Genomic DNA, 25,820 nt, shown 5'->3' with positions numbered 1-25,820 from the left:
GTGTTTTAGATGGTATATGAAGAAGAAAGAAAAGAGACTTTCATAGTATGATTCATCAAATCATAGTGCCAGCGTCGCAGACGTTGGAGCTTCTGTGCAGGATATACATAGCCTCCCGAACTTGCATCTCAGTAAAAATATCAAGTACAGCTTCGTATATCTCATCGGACAAAAGAAAGGCGCAGGTGGAGCTCATCATATCATAGTCGTTCCAATGCCTAGACAAACGCTCTGTCTTCCTGATATTAACTCCGTCCTATGGGAGGGGAATTCCATACAGGTCCGAAAGCAGCAGACTACAACGATTGAGAGAGTATTTCGTGTTAGATGGTGTCTATAAAGGGAATAGACCAAGTCGGTGGCAATATCCAATTTTCGTCATCATGTTCTAGTCCCGACTACCGTCTCGTTGTCGACGAGATTTTCCTGATCCGGCGGACCTATGGTTTATTAGTGGTTGATAGCCCCACGAGGACAATAAAACTCACATGCTAATCCGCCTGGCAACTGTGGCAAGGCCAGTATCGTTATCAGCTTCGTGTTGGGCGCGATCAAGGGCGATGCGTCTTTCCTCTTCGCTTCGTCTGACCACCTCATCGTGAGATGGCGGGAGACGTTCGTTCTGCAAATCAACTTTGCGGGCATCTTCAAAGTTCGTGATGGCTTGCTTGATTCCTTCCGCACCAAGCATTAAAGTACCGGCAGGTAGTCGACCTCCAGCCGCGGTCTTAAGTTCCGTAACACGTTCAGACTCCTCACGCAGCACTTGGAAGACTCGAGACAACCGCCCAATGGCGAGAATCTTGTTCTTGATAGCCCGTCGTTTGAACTCGGTACTCTCTGTATCCACTGTGTCCATCGGCATCGGTGGAGAAGGCTCGGCAGGTGAGATGGTAGAGGGTGTCTCGTCTTCAAGCTCTTCCTTGGAGCAAGTGTTGAGAATGGCAATAAGCATGTCAGTAATCTTCTCACCGACAAAAGGTAGAGACCAGGTGAACACATCCATGAAGTTGGGAAGCCAGTAAGGGTGAGGGGTGCAGTTGAATTGTCGGATGTTCATGACGTTGTTCTCGTATTTCAATACGGCGGCTTTGTTGTTGTATACATCCAAGTAGTTCGGTGCGCTGAAAATGGTCATGACACTGGGAAATCCTGTAGTCCGCGTCTTGCGGTACATGCGGTATCCCGCATCCTGAGCCTCGTGGGCTCGAATGACCGAGAGCAAGTTGTTCTTCTCGAGGAAAGCACATGCGGCAGGGTATGAGAAGAAGTAGGAGCATCCTCGAACGCTGTTATGAATAAAGTAGTCGCCAGTCTTCTCTTGACCGAAGTCCTCCAAAGGATCGGCCCAGAGGATATCGCACATGAGCCCGTGAGTTGGGGGTTCTCTGAATCGATCGATCTAGACAGGTTAGCCGGAGCCACGTTGAAGTATCCAGCATCGCTTAACATACCGATTTGATGTCTTCTAAAGTGTGCAGTTCAGGGCTCAAACCACCGTGAATACAGAGGAACTGCTTATTCATAACCGCCGCCAGCGGCAGCGCGCAAAACGACTCAATGCAGGCTTCATAGATGCGCTCGCTATATTTATGCTTACATTCCAACTTGAAAGTAAAATAATCTGTCAAGTGTCGGCATTCGTGGTTGCCGCGAAGCAACCAGAGTGTATTCGGATACCAGATCTTCAGTGCCCATAGGTACAGGACACACTGGAAAGGTCAGACAGGCCGTCTGGTAGAGGCAGGGAACTCACCTCAATACTGAAGTATCCTCGATCGACATAGTCACCCAGGAAAAGATACCGCGTCTCAGCAGGGTCTCCTCCCACCTCAAACAACTTCATCAGATCGTAGTACTGCCCGTGAACATCGCCGCATACAGTTATGGGCGCGTCCATTTCCAGCAGGTTGGGCTCCGACTTCAGGATTTGAGTACCCGCCTGTATGATCCATAGCGCCTGGTCCTCGGTAAGGCGACCTTCCCGATAGAAGTGTTGCTTGAGAAACTGGAGGTTCGGTTTCGTTGGTTCTTCGGGGTCCCAAAACTGATCGTCTGATGGTTTATTCAAGGCGGGTGCTTGCACCTCTGGAGGGAAACATCAATGATCAACAGTGGCATCACCAAAAGTTGGGTCACTAGCACACACCTTTGACAACACGTTCTAGGGTGGACACCTGGGTGCCATCTTCCATGACATGCAGGGTGAAATCAATTTCCGGAACCGGCTGCTTATCGGCCACAGCGCGCGCTAGATTCCGATCCATCTTGGGCAATGGCGAGAATTATCGGGCAAGACAAATCGCAAGAACCTAGACTGCTCGTGAACACACCAAGACAGAACAGCCGGGCGGGGGGGCGAAAGTCGGAAAAGGGGAGAGATGTTGGGTTGGCGGCGGTGGGGTTAAGCGCGGCGGATTTTCGAACACACGACAGAGACCGTCAGGGCGAGACTCGGTTCAGGAACAGGTTTCTCTTGTTGATCACGCGATAGGCTGCTCGAGAAGCATGTTCTGTCGCGGCTATCAAAGGAGATGTGAAATGTGGGTTGAGGAGAGGGAAGAAATTGAAGAATGGTGGTTAGAGAGCACGAAGATCAACGCTGGAGCTGAGATGGAGACAGGCTAGCGGACTTAATCAGCACATCAACAATCTAAGTGTGATCCAGGCCCAAGGCAGCACTCGTATTATCGCAGGCAGACCGATTTCATCAAAAGCCCGAGACCCTGAAGCTTTGTAGTCTATAATTACGATATCCCCTCTGCGCGGTAAATACATATCGTAACACCGACAGGTATTAGGGAATCATCTACGGAGTACTTCCTTCCACTCATTTTCAGCTATTCTCCAAGAACCTATCCGACTCCAGTACCTCATCACTTCTATCATTCTGCATATCTCCCCACGAGCATGATGTACGAATCATACCGTGCGTTTACCTCACGCTCCCCGCATGCCCCAGGTTTCCAACTAACGAAGCAGGCCCCCATCCACTCCTCGCCCAGGTTCCATTAACCGTTTCCCCATTCATCAACCTCCCTACTGCAGTCACCCTCCCATACACCTATAAATCCGTTCCATCAACGCTCCCTCGGTCCGTCACTGTCGACCCAAACAACCCAGACGCTAAACCTCGCTACGTCATCTCAGCTAGCGGCGAGCACGCCGCAACGCCGGAGGACATCCTCGCCTCGTGTAAAGCCCTCGAGGAGCATCTGAACAAGACAAAGACAGATGCGGACCAGGCGATCAAGCAATGGGAGGAGTCGATAGCTGCGCGAGAACTCGCAGAGAAACGCCGTGTAGCTCCTGGATGGCTTGATCGTGATGAGAAGCTTCTGCAGCCGAGCAATGCGACGCATCAACCGTCTCAGAGCCAGCCAAGTCAGAGCTTACTAGATAGTGCCGCGCCAGACTCTGCAGCGGCGGGGCTACCATCTATGGCTCCAAGGAACGAAGGCGAAGAGCTAGATAGGGCATTTGGGGGGCTCGACTTGAAATGATCGCCGATGTATGCATCTGTTGTAAATACCAGATGCGCTGGTCATGGCCAGTTTACAGGCAGCAGCAGTGAATAGCTGCGGGTATAATTGCCAGGTCATTCAAGGAGGCTGAGACGCCTCACGCAGTGACTCTCTTGCCGTTCCAGCAGCAGCAGCAGCAGAGCAATCACGAGAATAGCTACACGAAGAGCTCATTTGCTAGTGATAGCTACCTACTGTACATAATGGACTCTGGACGATAGACGACATGCAGATTATGCTAATATGACGATACGACCTAACATTACCTGCTCAAAAATTTAATAAGCAAGTATCAACTAAGCAATTTAACGTGTAATACTGTCTTTTCGCATTCGCACTATGCCTTATGTCACTAGTTAGGGAGTACTTAGTCTGGGTGTTCCGCTCCCCGCCAGTCTCCGCCGTCCAAGCTTCACTACACCTCAACTTTGAATCGCGGCTTTGACATTTGTCTCATTACCTCGACCTCATAACCCGCGCACTAAAAAGTCACCATGGAAATCCTATCCTCGCCTCCAAACGCCGACAGCTTCGTATCCATTGATACCTACCAATCGCGCACCCCAGAATCCTTCCACGATCGCACAATTCTCTACTACAATGCCTCGCAGTGCAGTCTACATGCGTTGAAGCGCGACCTCACCTCAACAACTGAACTGAAATCTCTGTGGCCTTCTGGGGAAGTCAACGGGTCAGCTCCTGGAATGCACGAAAGCAATGGCGAAGGCGATGCTGAAGACGAATCTGAGGAGGCAGTCGTTATTGAAGGGTTAGAGATTTGGGTTACTTCGGAGTATGTTTAGCATCCTTTCCTCTTATTCGTATGAATTATTGGATAATCTAACAGGAGTTCATGCAGCAAATTCTTTGTCTACAACACCAGTATCTCAAAGGGTCTCTCAATCCCCTACCGCTCAATCTCGCTGCACGCAATTCAACGCCTTAAAGTCCCCACTCTATCACAATCCGCACCGCAGGATCCGCCTGTTGAAGTCGAAGTCCAAGGGCTGTACATGCACATCGCGAAACCCGCCTCGGGATCATCCTTTCCGCAAGAATCAGACGAGGAAGAGAGTCTCACTGTGACAATCGTCCCGCCAACACCGGCAATCACGCCAGAAGGGGAAGAGACCGAAACTCAAAAACTTTACAATGCTGTCTCAGCATGCGCAAACCTTCATCCGGATCCTGTAGAAGAAGATCAGGATAGCGGTGCGTTTGCTTCGGGGCTTGTCTTTCCTGGTGCTGGTCAGGAGGGAGGGTTACCTCCTCCTGTGAATGGGAGCTCCGGGTGGATTACGGCGGATAATATGCATGAATTCTTTGACGAAGAAGGAAATTGGATTGGAGAGGGAGAAGGGCCGAGTTTTCCGGGTATGGGGAGTGGGCTAGGTCCCGGGGCGGGGAGTGTGAGGGGGAGAGAGGAAGAGAGGGATGAGCATGGTGGTGCTGATGGGGATGCTGGCGTGGATGGGGAAGAGACGAAGTGGAGGCGGACAGATTGATCACTATGTCGCAAGAAAGAAAAGAAAAGAAAAGAAAAGACCTGGAGCTGAAGTGACTTGGTCGTCCGATGTAGAGAATCATGGACATTCAAGTTGGAGAGAGATATTGTCCAATTACTAGCTAGCTGAAAGTGCTCCTCGTAAGACTAAATTAAGCCGGGGAATAATAAAAACGACGCTAAGTCAGAAGCTAAATAACATCCATCCAAGCTATTACTCCTTTAAGAACCCATCCCCGTCGTACAGACTCCCCGGCGTTGCCGCACCAATACCCAACCCGACGGTCTTTCTCGCTGGAGTCGTACAGCCATGCTTGGAGTTCTTAAAGCTATAGATGCGCCCTAGCCTATCAGCTTGACTGCGCTTGGGGGAGGCATCACTCTTCTCATTTAGGCTGAGAGGGTCGTAAACGAGAGAGACCGTTGACCGTCGCGGCGTCTTCTGTACGTCACTCTTGCTTCGATCTTCCCAAATGGGGACGATGGCGCTAGCTTGTGTTCCTGCAATCTTTGGCTGACTATTACTAGACATGTCACTGGGGGCGTGACTAGACCGTTTCTCGTTCTGAGTGTGGCTGGACGGTGATATTCGCTCTTTGGCTTCACTCTTGGCTCGTCTTGATGAGGGAGACTGCTTTCTGCGTGTATCCTTCGCGGTATTATTGCGAGTAGGGCGGATTGATGGCGGAGAGGATGGTTTGTTGGTGTCCTCAGACGTAATCAGCGATTGATAGCTATTGAGTGCGGGCCTGGGTTGGGCGCGGGGGCCCATAACTGCTGACCGGCGAAGACTTCCAGGAGTTGGTGGATTCTCAAGCGAAGTGGGCGAGGCTTGGTACGGAATTTTCCATATGAGCGGGTTACGCTCCGGAGATGGAGTCTGAGACAAGCTATCTTTTTCTACGGTTGTTGGCAAACTTGTGAAAATTTCAGGTAATGCTTTCGCGTTGGCGAAAGCTGAATCTTGTTTTGTATGCCTTTTCTTCTTGACTGGACTACCGGAAGAGTCAATCCGCTTGTCTGTGGCCACATCAACTATTCGCGAGATCGGCCGGTCTGACTTGGTACTCTGGAAGCTGCTTCTGTTCGTGGTGGACATGGCGGATACACTGGAATTTCGTGAAATATTTGATGTGGACAGGTCAGATATCTCGGACCGGCGATTGTTCGATTCTCCGACGTCTTCTGGTTCTTCAACCATTGGGGAGAACGCAGGTCCACCGAAAGTGATTGGTGGGTGAATGGAGATGCGTACACAGTTCTGTCGTCTGTGTCCTTTTCGTTGCCCGCTACTTTTCATAGCGGATGTCAACGGCAACCTCGGATGACTGTTTGCAATCTGAGACGAAGTTTCTTGTGGCCGAAAGCTACTCGCTCGTCTTCCCGTGATCTGTGGGTGATATGTGAAACTGTATAGAGTGTCCGATCCATTATAGAAAGGATCGTTGTCCCTTGGCAAACTGGCATGCATTGAGTGGCGCCGCAATTGAGTAAGATGCGGTAGCAAGTCGCTGTTGCGGTTCCTGGTATTCAGCGGTGGAATATGGTCCAAATCAAGGTATGGTCTGGATGTATTGTCCAGAGATTGCCTGGCAGACAAAGATTCGCTCCGTCTTGGTGGTGGGCTAACTCGTTCGGACGAGCGAGTAGGGCTACACGCAGTCAAGCTGCGACGAGGGGGAATACGCTCGTCCACTCTTTGTCCTTTGCGCGCAGGAGAACTGGGAGGGAAGATATATGGGGTTCCGTTGGCCACAAAGCTCAGGCGGTCACACTCTTTTCCAACATCATTTGCACTGAATGGCATAAACGTGGGGCAGGGAGGCAACGCCGGAGATGAGAGACTGCCATCGACATTCGCGGATGTCCTTCGGCTCTCGTCTAGGATTGAGCTGTCGGCTGTTTCAATGCTGACAGACGAGAACCGAATCGAGTCATTCTTCGATAAGCGGAACCGGTTCGGAGGATACGCACAAGGAGGTGGTGGAACGGGCTGGTCTGGTGCCATCCCAGGTGTTTGAGAAGTGATGCTACTACCTCGAATCCGGGTTCCGTTGGTTCCAGCGTCTTCGTGATAATCCTCGAAAACAGGGAACAGAGCATTTGGGCGTTCTGTCTGGCGAAGCAACGGCCAGCTGCTCGAAACAGGGCGAATGGTATTAGCCGTACTCGGCTGACCTTCCTCCTTCTCTGGTGTCTGCCGGGGTGTTGTCTCTGCTGGAAGCTCCAATACCCCGTCAACCGCTGATACAATCAAGTTCTCTTTCGAAGCTGACGCCTGAGACTGAGGCTCTTCTGAAGCTTCCCTTAGAGCTACTAAGGACCCCGGCTTGGCTAGGGTTTTCGGTTCTCGCTTCGACTTGGACGATATGGAGTGTTTCAGGGAGAAGCTGCGCGTCTTTTTCAGCAGCTTAATTGGCGACTTGTCGCCCCCAGATGGGTCTAGGCTCTCTCTCGAAGCCAACAGACCCCATTCAGTTGGTCTACCATATGGCAGCTGGCCATACTGTCTGAGAGCGGAGCCTTCTTCGCGTGATAGCTCAGTGAATGTTTCTGCTGGGAAGGTCGAGAGTCCATGAGCGTAAGGTCCGTGGGGGTGGCGTATGACTGCAAGCGATTTCCGTTCCTGGCGGATCTTGATCCAGATGATAGTGATTACCACTGCAGAAACCATGAAAATGACTGAGCAGGTAACCGCTATCGCGACGGCAGTTGTCAACGCTATCATGATGCCCTTCGTCCCTGCAATGGTAACAGGCGAGTCTCGCAGCGAAGCAATCAAAAGGCGTACCTTATCCCAGCTGCCGGTTCTTCCTCTCACTCCTGGAGTTGTGCCTAGCCCTGGACGTTCGATAATATGCCGCACTGCTGCAATGCTTGGCCAGACGTAGGCTTAGAGATGAAAGACAGACATGAGCATGATGATGGTGGCGGAAAAGCCATCTCAGGCTGGGCCAGGGTGGTTGTTGTTGAAGAGGTTGGAGGAATGTGCCCGCATTGCGCCCAAAGGCGTGAGGAATGCGGTGATAGTCCATCCCTTCGGTAAACAGGTCAATACCTACAAGTTGGCTTTCAAAGTGGTATGTATCGACAAGAGGCCCTTGGATTGGTAATTGGTTGTCCAATAACACGGAGGAGGAGAGTTGAGGGGGGGGCTTGTAGCATAGTTGACGGAAAGCATAGATAATTGATTGCAGGATTGTGAGCACAGAGCATCTCATTTGATGAGAGCGTCGGCTTGTTTTGTGCCCTCACTTACGATCTAATGTGCAGTCAAAGACGTCTCTTAGTTAGCATTGAGCAGTTTGGTGAGGCTAGGTACAGTAAAGTACTGCCGCAGCCAGAGGCTTTAAAACGAATCAATTGACGAAAAGTCTATCAGGTACTTCAAGACTGCAATGGATGAGGAACATGGAGTCACAACTAGAGCTCTTTGTGTCCGTCCCGCTTGCTCACATTGTAAGGAAACCTAATGACAAGCTGATTGTGAGCTGTACAGAGTCGAGGTGATGTTTGCACTAGAGAGACGGGTCAGCTAAAGTATTAGTAATCATTTTTATCACGCGTCGGAAAATCCCGGAAAAACCATAATAACGATACAAGGTAGCGGTACTTTACAGTATATTCCACCGTACGGGCCTTCCAGACGATATAATCGCACCGTCATGACGTAGTTTGAGAGCGTCTCAAAGAACGACGCTTAGATGGTAGGAGACTCTTCAACCTTGCATTCTTGATGTTTGTTGCAAATTGGCCCTTTAATCACGATTCTAGTGGAGAGAACGAGACTGGAGCACCGCTTTGGAGTAGCGTACGTATCCGGGCACACTTTATCTGCCCAATAATACCGCTAGAACTAAGAGCGATGCTTCATCTTGGCGCCTCCAGGGACTTAGATACCTAGGTGCTGGCTCAAGTCTGTATCGCCAATGCCCTAATCTAAGGCTGCATACATAGCGCATTCTGCGAGCGACGCGGAAACGAAGGTCTCTCGAGAGTGTAGAGCCATGACGCACACTTTGGTCCAAGTACAGCGGGATGATCGCTGAAAGGTGTCAACTCGCGGATGGTGGGGTTAGTAGGCCTGGAACCGGTGAAGGAGGGGATAATGAGTGAAGGAGCCTACTCAGGCGCGAGTCCGTGGGGACAGCCCCGTTTGTTTATAAAAGGTGGTTGGCCTGACCTTTGCAACCATCGTCCACGCCTCGTCTCTCCGTCTGTTTCGCTCTGCTCCTCTGTCAGCTTTCTTCTAGGCCTTCCACCGTACGAGTCCCATACAATGTCTGGCGCGCCTATCGATGCGACTGGACACTTTGTCCACGGGAACACCGAAGCTCCTGCGCACCCCAGCCTGATGGCCATGTTCTCTCTGAAAGGCAAAACGGCGATTGTCACCGGCGCCGCTGCTGGTATTGGCCTCGCAGTTGCCGATGGTCTGGCTGAAGCTGGTGCCAACGTTGCTCTGTGGTACAACAGCAACACGAAAGCCCATGAACGGGCACAGGAGATTGCTGCTAGATACGGCGTGCAGGGTGAGTATGGTTTATGAATAGACGGCAGGCTCCCGTTAACAGCTTATAGCCAAGGCTTATCAGGTCAACATCACGGACTCCGAGGCAGTCAAACAGGCTCTTGAGCAGAGCGTGAAAGACTTGAACGGACGGTTGGACGTCTTCATTGCCAACGCCGGTATTCCATGGACTCAGGGTCCGGCCGTGGACGGTCCGTTGGGCCACTACTCTGACGTTGTGGACAATGACCTGAACGGTACATTCTACTGCGCCAAGTATGCGGCCTACTACTGGAGGAAGCAGAAGGAGGAAGGCGTTGACCTCAACGGTAACAAGCTCCAGAACTTCACCTACGGTAGCTTTGTCGCGACCGCCTCAATGAGCGGCCACATTGTCAACATCCCTCAACTCCAGGCCGCCTACAACGCCGCCAAGTCTGGCGTTATTCACCTATGTACGTCCTTGACTAGACACCAATGCGCGGTTCGCCAAAGGCTAACACAGCACAGGTAAGTCCCTAGCCGTTGAATGGGTCAAGTTTGCCCGCGCCAACACCGTCTCCCCCGGTTACATTGCTACTGAGATCTCCAACTTCGTCCCCAAGGAGACCAAGGACATCTGGTGTGACAAGATCCCTATGGGCCGTGAAGGTCGTGCGGAGGAGCTGAAGGGCGCATACCTCTATCTAGCCTCGGACGCGTCCAGCTACACCACTGGTGCCGATCTTGTGGTTGACGGTGGCTACTGCGCTCCTTAAGAAATCTGTCCCACGTACCCACATCTGAATACTACTCCGGACTCCATACACGAAACCCGGGATTTGGCTACGACAATCAATCGATAACGGTAGCTCGATAGAACGATAGATAATATAGATGAGAAATGACTTGCTGATTGTTCTCCAAATCGTCCAACTAAGCGTAAAGAACAGCCAGCCGAGATGTCGACAAGAGACCCGACCCTAACTCTATCTATGGCATCGTAATTGGCGGCCAGCAGTCAAAAGCCAGTCCGTCCAGTCAGACTGCAGGGCTTAAGGTCGAAGTTAAAAAGGTTGACTTGCCGCGGGATACAGCGTTCAGGCACGAAATCCCAACCACCAATCAAGCATCAAGTCCGCTTCAAAGACGACCTCAGCACCCCTGTAACTCACACCGCTCGTCAACCACCGCACCACACCCGTCACATGCCGAGTTCAGAGTACTCATCATATATTCTGACTTTACGACTGCCAGATCCAGGCTGAGGCTTTCCCGGCTCGAAGTCATTGGCTTCGTTCTCGTACCCATATGTATTGTGTAGCCGCTCCAGCCCCTCACTGCCATGTCGCAATTCTATACACCCATCCTGGCCCTGCATTTGCCTCGGCATTACTTTATGCATTTGCATTGTAATGCCCGTTGTGGTTGTTATTGTTGTTTGATGTCATGATCCCCTCATTGTTATCAAGGTCAACATCCTCTTCTGAATGTACACGGTATGATCACGGTAATCCTCTGGCTTCAACTGTGGTGAGTATGACAATGGAGACAGTGGCTCCAGGGACATGATTTGTAGAAGGCCTGTTGTAGGGTTGAATATCTCACAATGTAGAGGGAGATCCCGCCTTCGTCCTTGTCGGTGCTGTTGTCGCTGTTGCTGTCATTGTTGCGGATGGGCTCGGACCTAGGTCGGCTCCGTTTGAATTCCGGTGTCAAGGGGGATCGAGCTCGTGCTTAGTGGGAAAGCCAGGCGTCGGGGTTGTTTTTCTGTGAGCGATTAGTAGCGTTCGCTGATTCTTGGATGCAACTGGATGGACTCCGTAGAGTCTATTGGGTGAGTTGTACGTACAGGAACTCCCATCTCTTGCTATCTCTTCACCTTCTGCTTCATAAGCGTTTATGTCTGCATCCTCGCTCCCAATTCCGTCTGAATCATCCCTATCCCGGTCACCGACATCATGTTCATCTCCATCAACCGGCCGGTAACCCCATATTCACCGATTCAGCGCAAACTGAGACCAATTTCCCTAGGATAGTGATTGACATCCACCCGCAATAGATTTATGATGATAGATCCGGATGAGGAGCAGTGAGGTAGAGAGGCATATCTAAGGATAGAACATGAGGAGGAATGGTTGAGGCTAGGGCTGCCGTAGAGACTCTGGTCTGGGTGTGCACCGGGCTGAGAAACCTGCCTATTAGCTGTATTTAGGTGATTGGTTTCGTGGTCTACTTAATGATGTGTTGGTGTTCGTGCTGATTGAGGTGTTGTGTTGATGGTGAGTAAGAAAGAAATTAGTTGGAGAGTTAACGGTATGATAGACAAAAAGATGTGCCGCAAGCATATACAGGTTATAATGAGCTTATCGTTTGCCAGAGCTCAATGACATTCTGCGGATGTTCTGCAATGGACACACAGTGAATCGTTGGAAGGCAGGGAAGTGTGGAAAACAACGGAGACGATAGCCAAACAAACAATGACGGCCTCAAAGTAAATTGGAACAGTGAGAACCACAAAGAAATGGTGGTCTATCAACAACCCCTTAGTCCAACTACACCGTCCACTTTTGGCATATATGTGTATAAAAGAGCCATCGTCCCCAAGTTACCTCCAGCTGAGCTCATATCAATATCCCTAAACGTACTCCAGACCCCAGACTTTGCGGAGAGCTAAATTCATCATGCTCACTCTTATACTTACACTGACCTTCACTCTCCTAATCCCAATTTGCACCACGATGAAACACATTCTCGAAAGGCTTCTACAAATACCACTGCGCTGCTTTCTAGGCAGCATATCCAGCAACAAGGACAACGACCGCTGTCCCAGTTCACACAGGTGCACCCATCTGCTAAGCAAAATAACCCCATATATCTTCTACAAAGACACTCTAGCCCGCTTCTATGACCCGCGGTATGAGCCAGCCTTCTCCAACCCAAAAATCCTGCATCCAGACCATGAAGCGGTGACAGCAAATCCTGCTCCTGGTGACGGAGAGTCCAGGCCTGTTTCTCCAGGCTCGACTTCATACTCGGATACAAAGACAGAAAGAGTAACGGGTATCGCCTATGAAGACTACCTGACCTTCCTCGATAATAGTGCTAGTGGCAGCGGTATTAGCAGACGGGAGAGCGAGGTGCGTGCGTTCGCGCGATATAAGCAGTGCTACCACGAATATTTGCATGAAATAGCATCGGTGAAGGGTATGTCGGTTGAGCGTGCTTGGGAGGAGATTGAGAGTAGACGGTGGAGGTGGGGTTTGGAAGAAAACAGGGTTAAAAGGAATGGGTATAGAAAAGAAAGGAGGTGCGCAATACATATAGTGTAGTTGGTGAGAAAAGAAGATGAATATAGGACGCGAAGCAATGTTGTCTTCAATGTTTAAGAAGGACTGGAAGTGCCAAGAGGGTCGATTTCCAGTTCATACCGAGCTAGACGACTAACTAGTAGCAATGCGGCAGGATCAACATAGCATGGCATAGCATAGAATGGAAGAACCGGCGGTAACGATAATGTAGGGAGCACAGAGCACCAAGACACTAACTCGGGCGACTCTGACACTGCCCAAGCAGTATCGTGACTAATCAGGTAAAGTATTCTTTTGTATCCAAAGAAAAGGTAAACGACGGTAAAGCATACTGCTGTAGGTGGAATCTGTCGGCCAAAGACGGACTAGACGAGTTTACTTGAGTGCCGCACGGTAAATGTCTGCCAAATTTGTGTCGTATGAAGGTGAAGAGTACATATTCAATTGGGGGCTTATGCCTGCTCCAGCCCAGTCATGGGGGTATCTTGAGAGGCGTCTGAGACAGGCTGCTTTATGTCGGCAGGATACTCCGGCGCCGCAGTTTGGGGTTCAGGATTCTTAGCGTCAGCGTTCTTGCTATCTTGACGCTTGCGGCCCAGCCGCTCGCACCAGTGCTCAGCACTGACAAGAGTCTCATTGACGACACCGCTGACTTGAGACATCATATCCAGACCCTCCTGAGCGAGTACCAGAATCCGGCGTGCACTGCTGGAGGGCTCGGATGACGCGCCGGACTCGTCTGGCGCAGGGACCGCGGTCGATGCGATTCGAAAGCGCTGCGGGAGCGAAGTAAGGTGGCGGCGGACCAGATTGCGCGCGTTCTCGGGAAGTGCCCCGCCGGCGTACTTGGAGACAATATCTACCACCTGCTTTAATGTAGCCAGCACGTCTTGCTTGAGGGCTTGAATGCGCTGTGACAGCAGAGTCTGGCTGGAGGCTTGGCTATCGGCAGAAGCATCTCCATTCTTCCGAGACAGGGACTCCCACTCTTGAAGAGATTCCTGTAAAGCCACGATGGACTTTCCTAGCCTGCCATTGGCCCACCTCAGCCATGTTAAGCAGTATTGCAGGCTTTTCAGTGATTCTTCGCTCATGGCAACACCTAGTCCAGAAGTCGAAATCATAAGTCGACTCTGCCATGTAGACTGACGGGACGAGCCCGCTGTATCAACATCCTCATATTTGGGCGACCTGTGGTCATCGTATGGAGGCAGAGATTCATTTAGGTAGAGATCTGGTGTTTCCGGCTGATTGTTAGCATCCATCGTGCTCAAGCCTATTTCTAGATCGCGATCGGCAGGAGCAGGATTGTCGCCGTTGACCTTGCGGCGTTTTGATCGGGTAGACTCTGACGAGTTGGAGGCGTGCCTCTGTAACGCCCAGCGCAGGCTGCCTTCCACACCTGTTTTGCGACCAACAGTATGAACGGTGCTGGCTACGGGCGAGCCAATGTTCCGTTCAATGAACTCGGCCCCGGATCTGAAACGAGGAGAGTACGATTTGGAGGATGTATAAGCCGCAACCGACCCGTTGATTGCAGACGATATCAGAGGGTGGGTGGATGTTAACAGTGAGAGGATCGGTTCTTGCGATTTAGAGTCGGGGGAGGCGGTGGTCTGTTGTGAAGCTCGAGGAGATGCACCGAAATCTAGAAAACGAAAATCAGTGTCGAGACCCAGTTTGGCCGATGAAGAAAATTACCTGTACGGAGTCCTTCAAGTGCTTGAGCGGCCTCAAGATCATCCATAGACAAGACACTGGTAGCGCGACGAGAGCGGTCCTCAGCGCCAGCTGCGTTGTCCGTATCCATTATGCCGGATACATGGTGCGGTTTTGAAGAGTGTGGTGAAGCAGCGAGGGGCGTCGAAGACGAATGGGCCGAATAGCTAGGAGTCGGAGGAGTCGCGGAGGGAGGAGGATTCGCGGTGGCGTCTTGGACGGAGAGCGCAGCAATGCCGTCTGAGCTACGGTCCATGGCGGCCCAGCGGCGAAAGTCAAGGAGGGAAAGTCAATAGTAGATGGATCGAATTCTGGAGGGGGTCGATCAATTCGGAGAAATTAACGACGGGAGGTCGCTCGTGAACGAAAGACTGGTTGGCACGGATAATGGCTGAGGCAAGAGATGGAGATTGCTGATACCACTCGAGAGCTTTTCACGTGAATTTTTCTATCCGTACGGGAACCACGGCCAAGCGGACAGCCAGGGCGATTAGCACATGAGAAGGAAAGACGAGAATGGTATCTGATGTAAAGGAAAATCCAGTCCGAGCTGGTTAATTCTACTTTGTATAACAGAAACCTCGTTGCAAAAGTACCCCGGCCTGGCGGTGGCTGATCAAGAAGCCCGGTTCTCTGTATAGCTATTCCTCTACGGAGTACATCAGCCCAGGATGCCCAGGACGTCCAGGACCCCTCGGAAAAATGGCCAAAGCCACCTAACGCAGTCAATTGATTGATCAGCAGTCAGGCCATCCCTGTCACCGAAGCAAACATCTTGATGAGATAGCCTGACAGCCTAACAGCAGCGTGGTGCTGAATGTGATTGCTGGACCGTGGCCGGCATCTGACATCACATGCTAAGCTCGGAGAACCCTCCGGGTTCAACCAGTGCTGCTGTTGGCTGTCCGCAGTCGGGGCAAGTCTGCAGCATACTACGTAGCCGACCTCAGATTTTCCCAGAAGTACCATTCATGAGCTTCTCTGTTTCTGTCAGAGTTTGTTGGGACCCTTTCCCCGAGTCTGTCTTAAACTGGTGTGAGGAGTTCGCATCCAATATCCCTCCATAATCCCATAAGTCAAACTTAAAACTCAATCGAGCGGGTCTTGCATGTGATATCCGCTCCTCCGCCTTCTGCTCAGCGCACTCCGGAAAAGGAAGGAGCTAACAATCACGTGGTAGCTGTAGCCTCCTGTGGAGTTCCGGGTCGCTAGGGGCATCAATTGACTGCTACGGGATATACTATTCTGTACTGAACAAAGGTCTGCAAGTCTAGGGTATCCAAACCAAACAATCATCTACAGTAATTTGACCATTATTAGCGTCGTAGTTTCCGCGGGCACTTGTCATTCGAACAGCATCGCTTCAATGGCTTCGTGCAATTCATATTCGTCCCCGACATTCTCTTCCTGTTCTTCAACACCAACCTGCACCTGCGGCGTGCAATCAAGTTCTTGTCGACGATAAAGGCAAGGTGTTTATGTGGCACTGTTTGAGACGGAAGGGTTTTGCTCTTGATCTGGCAGAGAATTTCCCCGAGTGCAGGCAGGGCAGCACTTGACCGCATCTTACCTTATACGTATGAACGCCAATACCTCGAACCATGCTCATTGACCATGTCGCAAAAGCTGGACCGTTGGGCGATTCTCTGAATTGGCGTTCGAAGTGCTCGAGCTTGCTCGGCCGCTGCTCCGGCTGGGCTGGAAAAGGGTTGCCCCTCCGCAAAGGGAGATGTTTCGAGTAATGGTCTTCAATAACACCCAAATCGATTCGTGGCCATCGTGCTGATTTGCCCTCTGTTTTGCTCGAGCTCGGCCTCTAACCTCATCCATGGCTAAACAAGGCCTTGAACCTTATAATGATGGTGCTCGTCCTGGGATAAGACTTTTGCAGCTTGGTTAACACCTGATATGTCCATCACGAGAGACAATGGATCTAAGATAGTCGATAGTATTGTTTCGGCGCGACTCCCTGTCCAGAGACTTATGGGTTGGCAACTCTCCGGAATCTAGGGCTGATCTCTTTGCGGTATTTCTGCATAACAGCTTTACTCCCATTAGCGAGATGGCTGAGCAAGGGACTTCTTTCGCGCTACTCGAGTCGATCATCATCGTATCACAGCTTTTCGTGCTTCATGGTGCAGCGGCCCAGGTTGGGCAATGTCAGGTTGAATGTGAAGGAGTTGCAGAGAAGGACGCGCGTTAATCGAAATTCCCTCGACAACACAGAACCTTGATGAACCCAAATGCTCCGCTGGTTAGTTCTCGGTTTCGCTAGGTAGTTGCACGCTGTAAGAGTTTGAGTTCTGGGCGTTGTTCTTCAAGCATATCCGCTGGGGTATCCCTGTGTTAAGGAAGATTGTTACGTCCTTGGAGTGACGGAACTCTCTTCCAGACCGCCGTCGACGTTGGATTTAGATGGAAGATGCGCAGGAACACGCGCGACGAGGACCATAATACTCATATAGCAACTTTTCAGAGCGGCCATGATCATCTTGCCAGTTTGTCTAAATGCCAGAATGCACTTCATCCTCCTTCACAACTCTATGGGATCAACAATGAAAGGCATATGCGAATAGCGGCACTTGGCAGTTCGTCTGTATTGGCATCAAATCTTTCAAACACCGTCCAAGTCGCTTGAACAAAGGGTAAAAGTCTGGGTGCAAAGCAACTTCTGAGGATTTGGCCATGGTCACAACACCATTACTCATCTACTGCTCCAAAAGTCTCATATTCTGCATCAACCCGCACAAGCAGCAACGCGACAAGCAATAGCCAAGAAGGAAGGGGAGATGGCCAAGCCCATACCCCTCACAGCTAAGAGACATGCGCTAAATTATCTTTGACGTTGGTCTGACCGATATTTGTCCGTGGCGATAAATGCCGTTCGAGCAGGGACGCCAGGGGCATCGGGACGTGACTGTTGGCAACCTCGTCTATTAGAGAGATTTGGAGTGATGAACTGGCAGATGACTGTTAACAGATCTACGAAGTGAAGAACATAGATAGCAATGGCTTCGGAATAAACCTTGGCTCCGATCTAAACTTCCCCTTTCGCCTGACCTCTTTCACGAAAGGCTTTCCATGGCCTCTCAAAATTGGTGAGGGCTCTATGAACTACACAGCGAAGTTTTCGCGCAGGAGTGCAGGGTTTGGGAGTCGGTGGTGGCTCGGTCTGTTCGATACAGGTAAGATCAGACTGGAGAATCAGTCCGAGTCATAACGACGGTGGAAGTGACATGACTTTTCAGTCTTATAAAGGCTTCGAATTGAGCTTCAAGGCTCTAGTTTGGGTTTCTCGCACCACCCGAGTTGTTCAGTAAGGTTGACTGCACTGCTTTTGTATGCTTGTATGTCCTATACGTCCCATCAGCAACAGCATCCAGGCTGGACGGTTGGGATTCTCGCATCGGCTTCCCGCCTCGCTGGTCATGGCTTCCGATTCACTTCCATGATTCATATATCTCAAATAAATGCTGCCTCCGGCCAGCATACGGTTCAAAATAAGATTCAGGCCCTGCATATTTGCTCCAGCACATAGCAATTAACGAGGGAATTGAGCCGTGAGGGAATGGCCGAGAAATGGCCTGTTCTGAAAGATCCCAGCTATGATGTCGCCTATAGCAGAGTATCGCGGCCCTTCAGAGGCTTCTGCCAGTAGACGGAAGGAATTACATTTCTCTCTGAGCATGTAGGCCACAACCAAGTCATCATATGTACCAACGGTGAACATCGTATCGAGAGACGTTTGAAGTCCCCAGTCCACAAAATAGGACGGCGTCCACAGTACTCGTGATCGTCGAGTATTGAAGTTGGCTTCACTCTGCGCAGCGATCACGTTACTATACTGCTTAAACTTGCTGACGCTGCTGAGGGAGTAGACGCGGGGGCTTAGTAGGTCGGGGGAGGATTGGTTGTTGAGGCATTGATGGTCAGTGCGATGCATCTTATGGAGGTGTACACACTTGGGTGGTTATTACTGTTGACCATTTTATCTCTTGATTCTCCTTTCCCTTGACTAAGAATCGCACAGGTTGGATACAGATGGCGGAATAGGTGTGGACTGCTGCGTAAGGATGCTTGTCTGGTTTGGTGCAGTTTTCGAGGTCAACGATGGACATGATCGCCATGGAGCTGGTTTGCTCTGAGGAGCTTCGGCGGGACTCCCAGAGACTGTAGAGACAGTGTCAACGTCGTGGTTATGAGCTGCGCATCATGATCGTCACTCTGGGATTCGAATCTGGAGAAAGGAGGGGGCTCGATTAGGAAAACCGTACAAGGACTTTAAAACTGTGCAAGAAGCAAACATTTAATATCGAGAGGGAGAACAAGCAGCGGTGTGAGTGGGCGCGCTCTGTCGGATATCTCATAGACCCAGAGGTGCAAGGTGTCTCTGTTTGCACCACCCCGCTCTGCTTTCTGATCAGTATTTTGATCGTTTGATCGGTGTGTATTTATAGTTTATGCTCATTGAAGTTACTCCTAGTTCTTTAGACAATTAATGCACTTGACGATCTACTCGTTGACATACTAAACGATACGCTCTAGAAGACCGCGTTGTGCTTCTGTCGCTAAGGCTGTTCCAATGAAGCACCTCTCTTATTCCTCGACAATAGATATATATACATGGTATACAGTCTGTGAGCATTGACGACTTCATGGAATGTTTCGTATCGGTGTGCTGGTTTCCAGGAACCCACGCCCACATTACCATATGGCCGTCATTGTTGCATGAGTTGTTTAAACCGCGCGTTGTCTCGTTCCATATGTAGCTGGTATGCGATATTTGTGCATGTTGATGAGGCTAGACATGCGGGGTTACGAGCACGAGCGCCATCGGAGTGCCAGTGACGACGCCTCATATCAACCATACGGGAATGATTTGACTCCTCCATAGCGCCTTTTCCCTTGAGATTGTTTGGCTTAGCCCTGCACCATCCATCTCAGTGTCCAAGCTCCTCACTCTTGTGGTTGAGGCCTCTGCCTTCATGCGAGCACGGTGCCTCTTTCGTTTGTATACAGCCTTATAACCGACCACCAGACCAAGATATAGGGGAATTCCGAGGTACGATGTGACGAAAGCCCCAACATCCAGGCCCTGTCTGTATAAATTATGATCAGACAGTTCGATTGCTCGCATGATGGGTATGGATATACAAAGCACAAGGGCGACCCAGGACCCTAAGATACCCAAGGGGGCTTTGAATGGGACACCTTCAGGAGGTATTTGATTGACTCTCCGAAAATGTACAAATGATATATGAACGACGAGAATCGATACCCATGTCAGTATGCTGAACATGGTCACAAGGTTCACAAGATAGGTCCAGAGGCGCCCGGAAGTACTGAAGAGATTCAAAAATCCCGACAAAACCGGGGCGAAACTTACTCCTAGAGCGTAGACGGGCACTCCTCGTTTGTTGACGCGACGAAGGAAATGAGGTGCATTCTCTTCAAGGGAAAGCTCGCGAATAATCCTGGTAGCCATACAGAGGGCCCTGCTTGCCGACGACACCACAAAGATAAGGATACAAGCATTCAGGATATCCGGTAGCACAGTAACATGGGCCATCTGGACAGCCACAACAAAAGCCATAGCTCTGCGCTTGGAGGTGTAGATGGACAACTCTAGTATGTCTTCGTCGTAAGGGATCGCCATACCCAACAATGTGACAACGACAAGATTAAAGGCCAGGATGCGATAGAATGTCTGCTGAATTGCTCGAGCTGCAGCCTTTCCGGAATCTTGCGTGTGCAGCACGGCAACTCCTATAAGTTCGGTTCCCAGGTAAGATAGCGTGGTTGGAGGGAACGTTCTGAAGATGGCACGAAACACTCCCAACGCGGACCTATCTTCCTCGTTGGCAAACGCACCAGGCATTCTCCAGTAATGAAAGCCCTTTTTATGGTTCGGACCACCTCCGAGTGCGATAACGAGTGACAGCATCATAAGACCCAATACTACCAGAATCTTGAAGGACGAGAGAAGGACTTCATAGCGACCGAGGAAGCAGCCACTCCAGTAATTCATGCTAAGAATCACAGCAAGAAAAACCGTAATATAGGCCGCCTTCTGCCCGATCCCGAGAGTAGTCCAAAAGGACAGAACCAAGACACCAGCAGTGATTTGGTTGATAATGACCATCATATACTTGAGCCAGTATCTGGCCCAGGTGAGTCCCAGGTCGTCAAGGCCAAATTGAAGCGACTTACATCCATCCCAGTGTGAATCCCAACGACGGACCGCAGAATCGTTTTGCTTGAGTATGTAGGGTAGTTGGCTCTCGTGAGAAGGAAGCCACTTCTCCTAGTGCGGAGAGGACGAGGAAGACTATGAAACCGACAAAGGTGTAGGAGATCAGGATCGAGGCTGGCTGCTGGAATTAGCACGTTGGATTGTAGCTTGGGCGACAGTATTACTCCTGATCTAAGAGGTCTAGGTCAGGAAAGTATCTTTGCATAGCCAGAAGACTGACCGTGAGAGAGCATCTCCCAGTCCTATCAACAAGCCAGAATTTATCGCCGAACCGATGGCTATAATGGTTAATACTTTGTCCAACTTTCCCGTGTTGGAACCAGACTTATGAGGGTGATTTGGTACGGCTTCAGTCCAGCATCAGGATTGAGCTGGAATGAGTGCTGGCTTCGTGTGGAGGCCGACTCTGGGATGTTCGCATCACGCAAGTCCGACGAATCGCTTGACGCTTCCACTCGCGGCATATCTGGCTAGAAGTCTTATGAAGGTAAAGTAACAGTGACATGTTGAGTTCGTAGGGGAGATAAGAGGCCTGAAAGTGGTGAGCGTTGGGGTCCCCAGTCCATAACAAGCAACTTCCTATTTAGGAGATTCTGTACACCCTGTGCCCGTCCGGGGCCATCTCACGCTTGAGGACACTTTGAAGCATTCAGAGGTAATGTAATTCGTGAAATTAAAGACCAACGAATAAGTGAAAAAGGGATTTGTCTGATCCCTATTGCATATATCTATGACCAAAGAAATGAAGCAATACCACAGGTATATAAAAGATCTCTGATACAATAGACCTCGTGTGATGTCCAAACGCCGCAATCTAGAGACGGATAGCCAAATGAAAAACAAGTACCAAGAAACCTTGGAAAGGAAATTGTTCTATGCTGAAAAACAAAGTACTGAGACCTGCTGGCACGCCTCGTAATATTCGTGAAATGTTCCTGCATTTGCGACGGACGTGCGTCTATCGTGACATATAAAGAGAGTCGCTGGATTCGGTTCTTGGGAAAAATCGGCCCTGCAACGAATCGGTCGACTCGCTTCGTGGGAACATGCGCTGTTGTGCCTTGGAGATGGTGCGGTCTGTGTAGATTCCCTTCGCTGTTCCCTGGAAGACTTCGATAAGATAGTCTTTGAAGTCTATGGGCTGGAAATCAGGGTACAGATCCTTGGCCAACAGGTAACCCAGGTACTTGGCATATTCCGGGTTGTTGTCGCCGCGGATGCCCCATGAGAGCTGGTACTCGGCAAGGTACCGAGGGATGAACTTGACGGGATCGAAAGGATAGGTTTCACTTGATTGACGAGCGGCAAGAACTCGATTTTGAACCAACTCCTCAGAAATCTGATTTCGGGGTCAGGACGTGACTGAAGAGGTATTCAGAGCGGGTTGAACTTACGTAGTTTCGGGTAATCTGCTCACCACTGATCTCTTCCAGAAGGCCGAAGATCTCGTTTTGTGTGAGAACGGTGTTGTATGCAAAGACCATCTTGTTCAATGTACGGTCGTCCGTGATGATTCTAGCAACATAGCGACCAATATCTCTCAAATCTGTCAAGGCCAAGGGCGTGTTGCCATCGCCAACGATTTCGTTGTTCGACGTGGTCATGGCATAGTCGAGTTTTCCGGACTCGAGTCGGGGGTACGCAAGTTGGTACCACCAACCAACATCGATGATGGTGTAGGGAAGGTGGAGCTGCTTGATATGGTTGTAAACGGCTTCTTTCTGTGGGCATTGTCAGAAACTGTTGGCAAAACACGACGGCACACCAAATTACCTCGTCCCTGAGCCACATGATCCCACCCGGTGGTGCCACCGTGATGAAACCACAGGGAATGAATCGCTTGACACCGGCTTTCTTCGCTGCGTTGGCGATGGGGATTTGATCCTGCTGCTCAGCCGATCCAACACAACTGATGACGACATCGATATCGGAGAGCGCCTTTTCAAGCTCCTCCTCGGACGATTTCAGATCACATTTACGGATGTGTACGCCCTTCTCTTGCAGGGCGAGAACGGCTGGTTTCTGAGCAGAGCGGGGTCGAATAAGGGCGTGGATTTCCTGGATGGCGGTGAAAGTCAGAAACGCTGTAATTTTTTTTTCTTGCTCGCAGCAATAGCATAGCGAACGGTGATGACCTACAAAAGTCGGGTGCTCGAGCAGTCCGGCTGCGATGGAACCTCCGGTCTCACCCGCAGCTCCGATGAGCAGAACGGTTGTTCGTGACATAATGATGATCTCCCAAAGCGGCAACAAATCGGTAGATTAGATTAGCGGAACGAGCAGCTGTTTAGCGGAGAGTGCGAAAGAAAGAAAGTGCTGGGAGGGAACGCAGGCGGCGAGGGGAGGGTTGAAATCGGGCTCGCCGGCGGGTTCTTTCACAATGATGTTTTCCGTGATCAAGAGCTGAATCAAGGATTAATCAACTACCAGGGAAGCGTCGACGTTATAAAGGGCACCGTCCCACCGAGGATGGCCACTTGGATACCCACTCTTTCTGCTATCACAAGTGGTCTGCCAGTGGGTCGAGTGGATGTTAAGCTCCTACGAGAGATGACGCCCTCCGCGAATGAGTGTGGCCATGAAACAGGCCACGGTGCAGAGGCCTCCGTAGGCATACTGCAGAATCTTACAAAGTAGGCAATTCTGAAGCGTTCGATCAGGAGACGATGAAGCTCACAGCCAAGTCATGCTATCAGCGGTTTTACGACGGTGCAGAGTTTGCAAGAGATCGCCGCGGGCCGGCCTGGTCGGGGGCTGAAACCCAATGGCAGTGCTGGACTGCGAGGCTGCCAGGACTGCTAAGTAGTAGTGCTTGCATACCTTACGTCATGGGGCCTGACACTCTCAGACTGTCGGGGTTCACCCACGCTGACCCTCTCTTTCCCTAGTCCATCTTTGGATCTCGCTCCTCAACCTCTCACCTCTTACCAGGCATCACCGCGTGGGACTTACAGTCTAAGGCGGGGTACCCAAATTTCGAGCATCCATCGACATCCCGCATTCGAGACAGCCAGTGACGCCATTGGCATGGGAAGCCCACTCTGGCCATGATTGCCGGCTTTCTTTACCATGGTGCGCATTTCTGGTGTAAATTGCTAGACTGCTGTTGTTTCACGCCAGGTCGGGTCCTACTCGTGCCCTACTCGTGCCTTTACAGGCTCAAGCGGTCTGTCAAAGCCCAACTTTCAAGCCTCGAGTCTTTCACCAGATCAGCAGCCCACTCCCCGCAGTTATGGAGTTGCCAATTTCGAGCTGATCCGGGGTCGAATTGCGGAGTCGTCTATACATTTAGATTGCCGACGCGTTGTTAGGGATACGCAGGAACGCAAGGAACACAAGCTACAAGCAAGAATTTTGGGTTGTTAACGCGATGCAACTCGTTGCAAGTCGCTGCGATACGATACCCCAGCAAAACCAAGGGGCATTGTTTCCTTTATTGCGACTGGTTATCGCTGCTCGGCAAATGCCAGATAATCCCAACAGCCCGCCTGCGTACCCTCGCCATTAATGGTGGCGTTGCCATGGGATTTGCGGTTCAGTAAGAACTTCCAAGAGCGTCATCCGCAAATGCGTGCAACCCGGCGCTAAGGCCCGCTCCTGGCCGGCCAAAGTGTTGTCGAATTCGGCTTGTACGGACCGGCCGCCGGCAAAGACTGGAAATTTGCCATCGCCTGATGATTCCTCCGCATTGAAACAAATGTAATAGCGCGCCGGCCTGCAACGCGACAGCGGTGCTCGTAAAACACGGCGTTTGCATCGCTTTGGAATGCGACAACCAATAGTCTCTCTGCGGAGTCCACTCCGAAATTGACTGGAACATGGGGTTGACAGCAGACACTCCGGCGATAAAATATTACAGATTCACGCAGATCCTGCTTCAGACAAGGTGACCAGGGGTCCGAAGAATAACAGTTCCATATCGTCGATTGGCTCGTTGATGGGTGCAATACCGTGCGATTTGGTCCGGAACTTTGATGTAGCTGATTACCGTCGACAACTTCGAGGTTAGTAGTTCAAGAACGTTTGGTTATGGAACCGATTGAAATATCCCTGGGCCCCTCAGTCTCGCCAAACGGCATCCCGTTCACCCGCTCGGGAGCGAGTGTACATCGATAAAAACATACATGTACCGTATGGCATGTCTCAACATTCTTCGGAACGAGACTTGAATGAGACATTATTTTCGGTATAAAGCTGTGAACCCACACCTTAAGCAAAATAGGTATTTGACTGCGGAGTGGTTTATATCTCGGTTTATACAACTGTCTACTGCGATAGGTGATTCAAGTCGGGTAGCGGCGTTCAAGCACGGAATCACACTGGGATTTTGTCCATTAATCAGTATCAATGGTGCACTCTTCACGAGCCATCTCCAGAAGCCGACTCCGTTCGCTTTGCGAGTGCTTCATTCTAGTTATTAACTGGTTGCGAGAGCGATGGGTCCCTCGCAAGGTCGCTTTCTTACCATCAATAGGAATTTGCAGGAGAAGAGAGGTGAATGCCAACAGTCTTATTGAAACTTTCACGACGGGAAACTTGTTGAGTTGTTGCTTTCTGGGACAGGCAAGTGAGGGCCATTTAGCTCGAGACAACAGCGTGGGGCTATATTGACCGGCCTCTTAGATGGTTATTGATCACACCAACTTCTTTCGACACAGCCGTGCCAGTTTCCTAAAAACTGCTACGAGTGGACAACTAGATACATTTGTTAGGTGAAAACAGCGAAGTCAGCTTCTGATCACTCTCTCACGGCAATGCAGCATTCAAAACAGTAGGTACATGTATCCCAGGGTCCTTTAATAGACCCAGGACTTGGGGATTCGTGCCCCTGCTCCTCTGAAGTGCAAGCGATCACCAGCTCGCTTTGCCAGTATTCCCACATCCCGACGTGACACGGGCTCAACCGCCAGGGTCCAGGCACAACTCAACGGGCTCTAGGTACATATTTGCGGGCAAGGCATACTGTCGGCTGAGGGGTGCGAGCTCAGAGCCTGGCTGAGACTCGGTGCTACAGCGACAT

At 50.7% G+C, this 25,820-nt stretch overlaps 12 protein-coding genes across 12 annotated transcripts; 6 read left to right on the top strand and 6 right to left on the bottom strand.

Annotated features, from left to right (window-relative positions):
* Positions 1-45: 45 nt before the first annotated feature.
* On the bottom strand, positions 46-2,715 carry BDW70DRAFT_138068 (serine/threonine-protein phosphatase 2B catalytic subunit). The gene is made up of 5 exons (XM_073737152.1): positions 2,150-2,715; positions 1,757-2,088; positions 1,455-1,712; positions 489-1,402; positions 46-440 (listed from the first exon to the last, which is right to left on the bottom strand). Exons 1-5 carry the CDS (start codon positions 2,265-2,267, stop codon positions 389-391), a joined length of 1,674 nt encoding a protein of 557 aa, XP_073595066.1. The 5' UTR covers positions 2,268-2,715; the 3' UTR covers positions 46-388.
* Positions 2,716-2,720: 5 nt separating this feature from the next.
* Positions 2,721-3,773, top strand: BDW70DRAFT_69244 (uncharacterized protein). The gene is made up of 2 exons (XM_073744602.1): positions 2,721-2,929; positions 2,983-3,773. The coding sequence occupies exons 1-2, from the start codon at positions 2,911-2,913 to the stop codon at positions 3,501-3,503; spliced, it is 540 nt and encodes a 179-aa protein (XP_073595065.1). The 5' UTR covers positions 2,721-2,910; the 3' UTR covers positions 3,504-3,773.
* Positions 3,774-4,018: 245 nt separating this feature from the next.
* BDW70DRAFT_160877 (Voldacs domain-containing protein) lies at positions 4,019-5,029 on the top strand (the record flags this gene model as incomplete). The annotated part of the gene is made up of 2 exons (XM_073740913.1): positions 4,019-4,317; positions 4,384-5,029. 2 exons carry the CDS (start codon positions 4,019-4,021, stop codon positions 5,027-5,029), a joined length of 945 nt encoding a protein of 314 aa, XP_073595064.1.
* Positions 5,030-5,242: 213 nt separating this feature from the next.
* BDW70DRAFT_160876 (uncharacterized protein) lies at positions 5,243-7,756 on the bottom strand (the record flags this gene model as incomplete). The annotated part of the gene is made up of 1 exon (XM_073740912.1): positions 5,243-7,756. One exon carries the CDS (start codon positions 7,754-7,756, stop codon positions 5,243-5,245), a length of 2,514 nt encoding a protein of 837 aa, XP_073595063.1.
* Positions 7,757-9,307: 1,551 nt separating this feature from the next.
* On the top strand, positions 9,308-10,296 carry BDW70DRAFT_160875 (putative carbonyl reductase; the record flags this gene model as incomplete). Its single annotated transcript, XM_073740911.1, has 3 exons — positions 9,308-9,560; positions 9,610-9,993; positions 10,049-10,296. 3 exons carry the CDS (start codon positions 9,308-9,310, stop codon positions 10,294-10,296), a joined length of 885 nt encoding a protein of 294 aa, XP_073595062.1.
* An 873-nt stretch (positions 10,297-11,169) lies between these two features.
* BDW70DRAFT_138061 (uncharacterized protein) lies at positions 11,170-11,633 on the top strand. The gene has a single exon (XM_073737151.1). It carries the CDS (start codon positions 11,322-11,324, stop codon positions 11,577-11,579), a length of 258 nt encoding a protein of 85 aa, XP_073595061.1. The 5' UTR covers positions 11,170-11,321; the 3' UTR covers positions 11,580-11,633.
* A 421-nt stretch (positions 11,634-12,054) lies between these two features.
* On the top strand, positions 12,055-13,064 carry BDW70DRAFT_69217 (uncharacterized protein). The gene has a single exon (XM_073744600.1). The coding sequence runs from the start codon at positions 12,202-12,204 to the stop codon at positions 12,847-12,849; it is 648 nt and encodes a 215-aa protein (XP_073595060.1). The 5' UTR covers positions 12,055-12,201; the 3' UTR covers positions 12,850-13,064.
* On the bottom strand, positions 13,065-15,184 carry BDW70DRAFT_69221 (putative clock controled protein (Ccg-8)). Its single transcript, XM_073744601.1, has 2 exons — positions 14,530-15,184; positions 13,065-14,476 (listed from the first exon to the last, which is right to left on the bottom strand). Exons 1-2 carry the CDS (start codon positions 14,801-14,803, stop codon positions 13,281-13,283), a joined length of 1,470 nt encoding a protein of 489 aa, XP_073595059.1. The 5' UTR covers positions 14,804-15,184; the 3' UTR covers positions 13,065-13,280.
* Positions 15,185-15,820: 636 nt separating this feature from the next.
* Positions 15,821-16,277, bottom strand: BDW70DRAFT_69213 (uncharacterized protein). Its single transcript, XM_073744599.1, has one exon. It carries the CDS (start codon positions 16,110-16,112, stop codon positions 15,864-15,866), a length of 249 nt encoding a protein of 82 aa, XP_073595058.1. The 5' UTR covers positions 16,113-16,277; the 3' UTR covers positions 15,821-15,863.
* Positions 16,278-19,402: 3,125 nt separating this feature from the next.
* BDW70DRAFT_151016 (putative amino acid permease) lies at positions 19,403-21,264 on the bottom strand (the record flags this gene model as incomplete). The annotated part of the gene is made up of 3 exons (XM_073739242.1): positions 19,403-20,708; positions 20,758-20,921; positions 21,121-21,264. 3 exons carry the CDS (start codon positions 21,262-21,264, stop codon positions 19,403-19,405), a joined length of 1,614 nt encoding a protein of 537 aa, XP_073595057.1.
* A 247-nt stretch (positions 21,265-21,511) lies between these two features.
* Positions 21,512-23,246, bottom strand: BDW70DRAFT_69050 (aromatic alcohol reductase). The gene is made up of 4 exons (XM_073744598.1): positions 22,940-23,246; positions 22,574-22,858; positions 22,195-22,521; positions 21,512-22,139 (listed from the first exon to the last, which is right to left on the bottom strand). The coding sequence occupies exons 1-4, from the start codon at positions 23,024-23,026 to the stop codon at positions 21,759-21,761; spliced, it is 1,080 nt and encodes a 359-aa protein (XP_073595056.1). The 5' UTR covers positions 23,027-23,246; the 3' UTR covers positions 21,512-21,758.
* Positions 23,247-24,884: 1,638 nt separating this feature from the next.
* Positions 24,885-25,650, top strand: BDW70DRAFT_68983 (uncharacterized protein). The gene is made up of 3 exons (XM_073744596.1): positions 24,885-25,363; positions 25,424-25,512; positions 25,561-25,650. The coding sequence occupies exons 1-3, from the start codon at positions 25,148-25,150 to the stop codon at positions 25,598-25,600; spliced, it is 345 nt and encodes a 114-aa protein (XP_073595055.1). The 5' UTR covers positions 24,885-25,147; the 3' UTR covers positions 25,601-25,650.
* The last annotated feature ends 170 nt before the right edge of the window (positions 25,651-25,820 follow it).

Source organism: Aspergillus foveolatus (assembly GCF_047715535.1).
Source record: "Aspergillus foveolatus strain CBS 279.81 unplaced genomic scaffold BDW70scaffold_31, whole genome shotgun sequence".
Taxonomy (NCBI): domain Eukaryota; kingdom Fungi; phylum Ascomycota; class Eurotiomycetes; order Eurotiales; family Aspergillaceae; genus Aspergillus; species Aspergillus foveolatus.
This window is presented reverse-complemented; position numbering and strand designations above follow the sequence as displayed.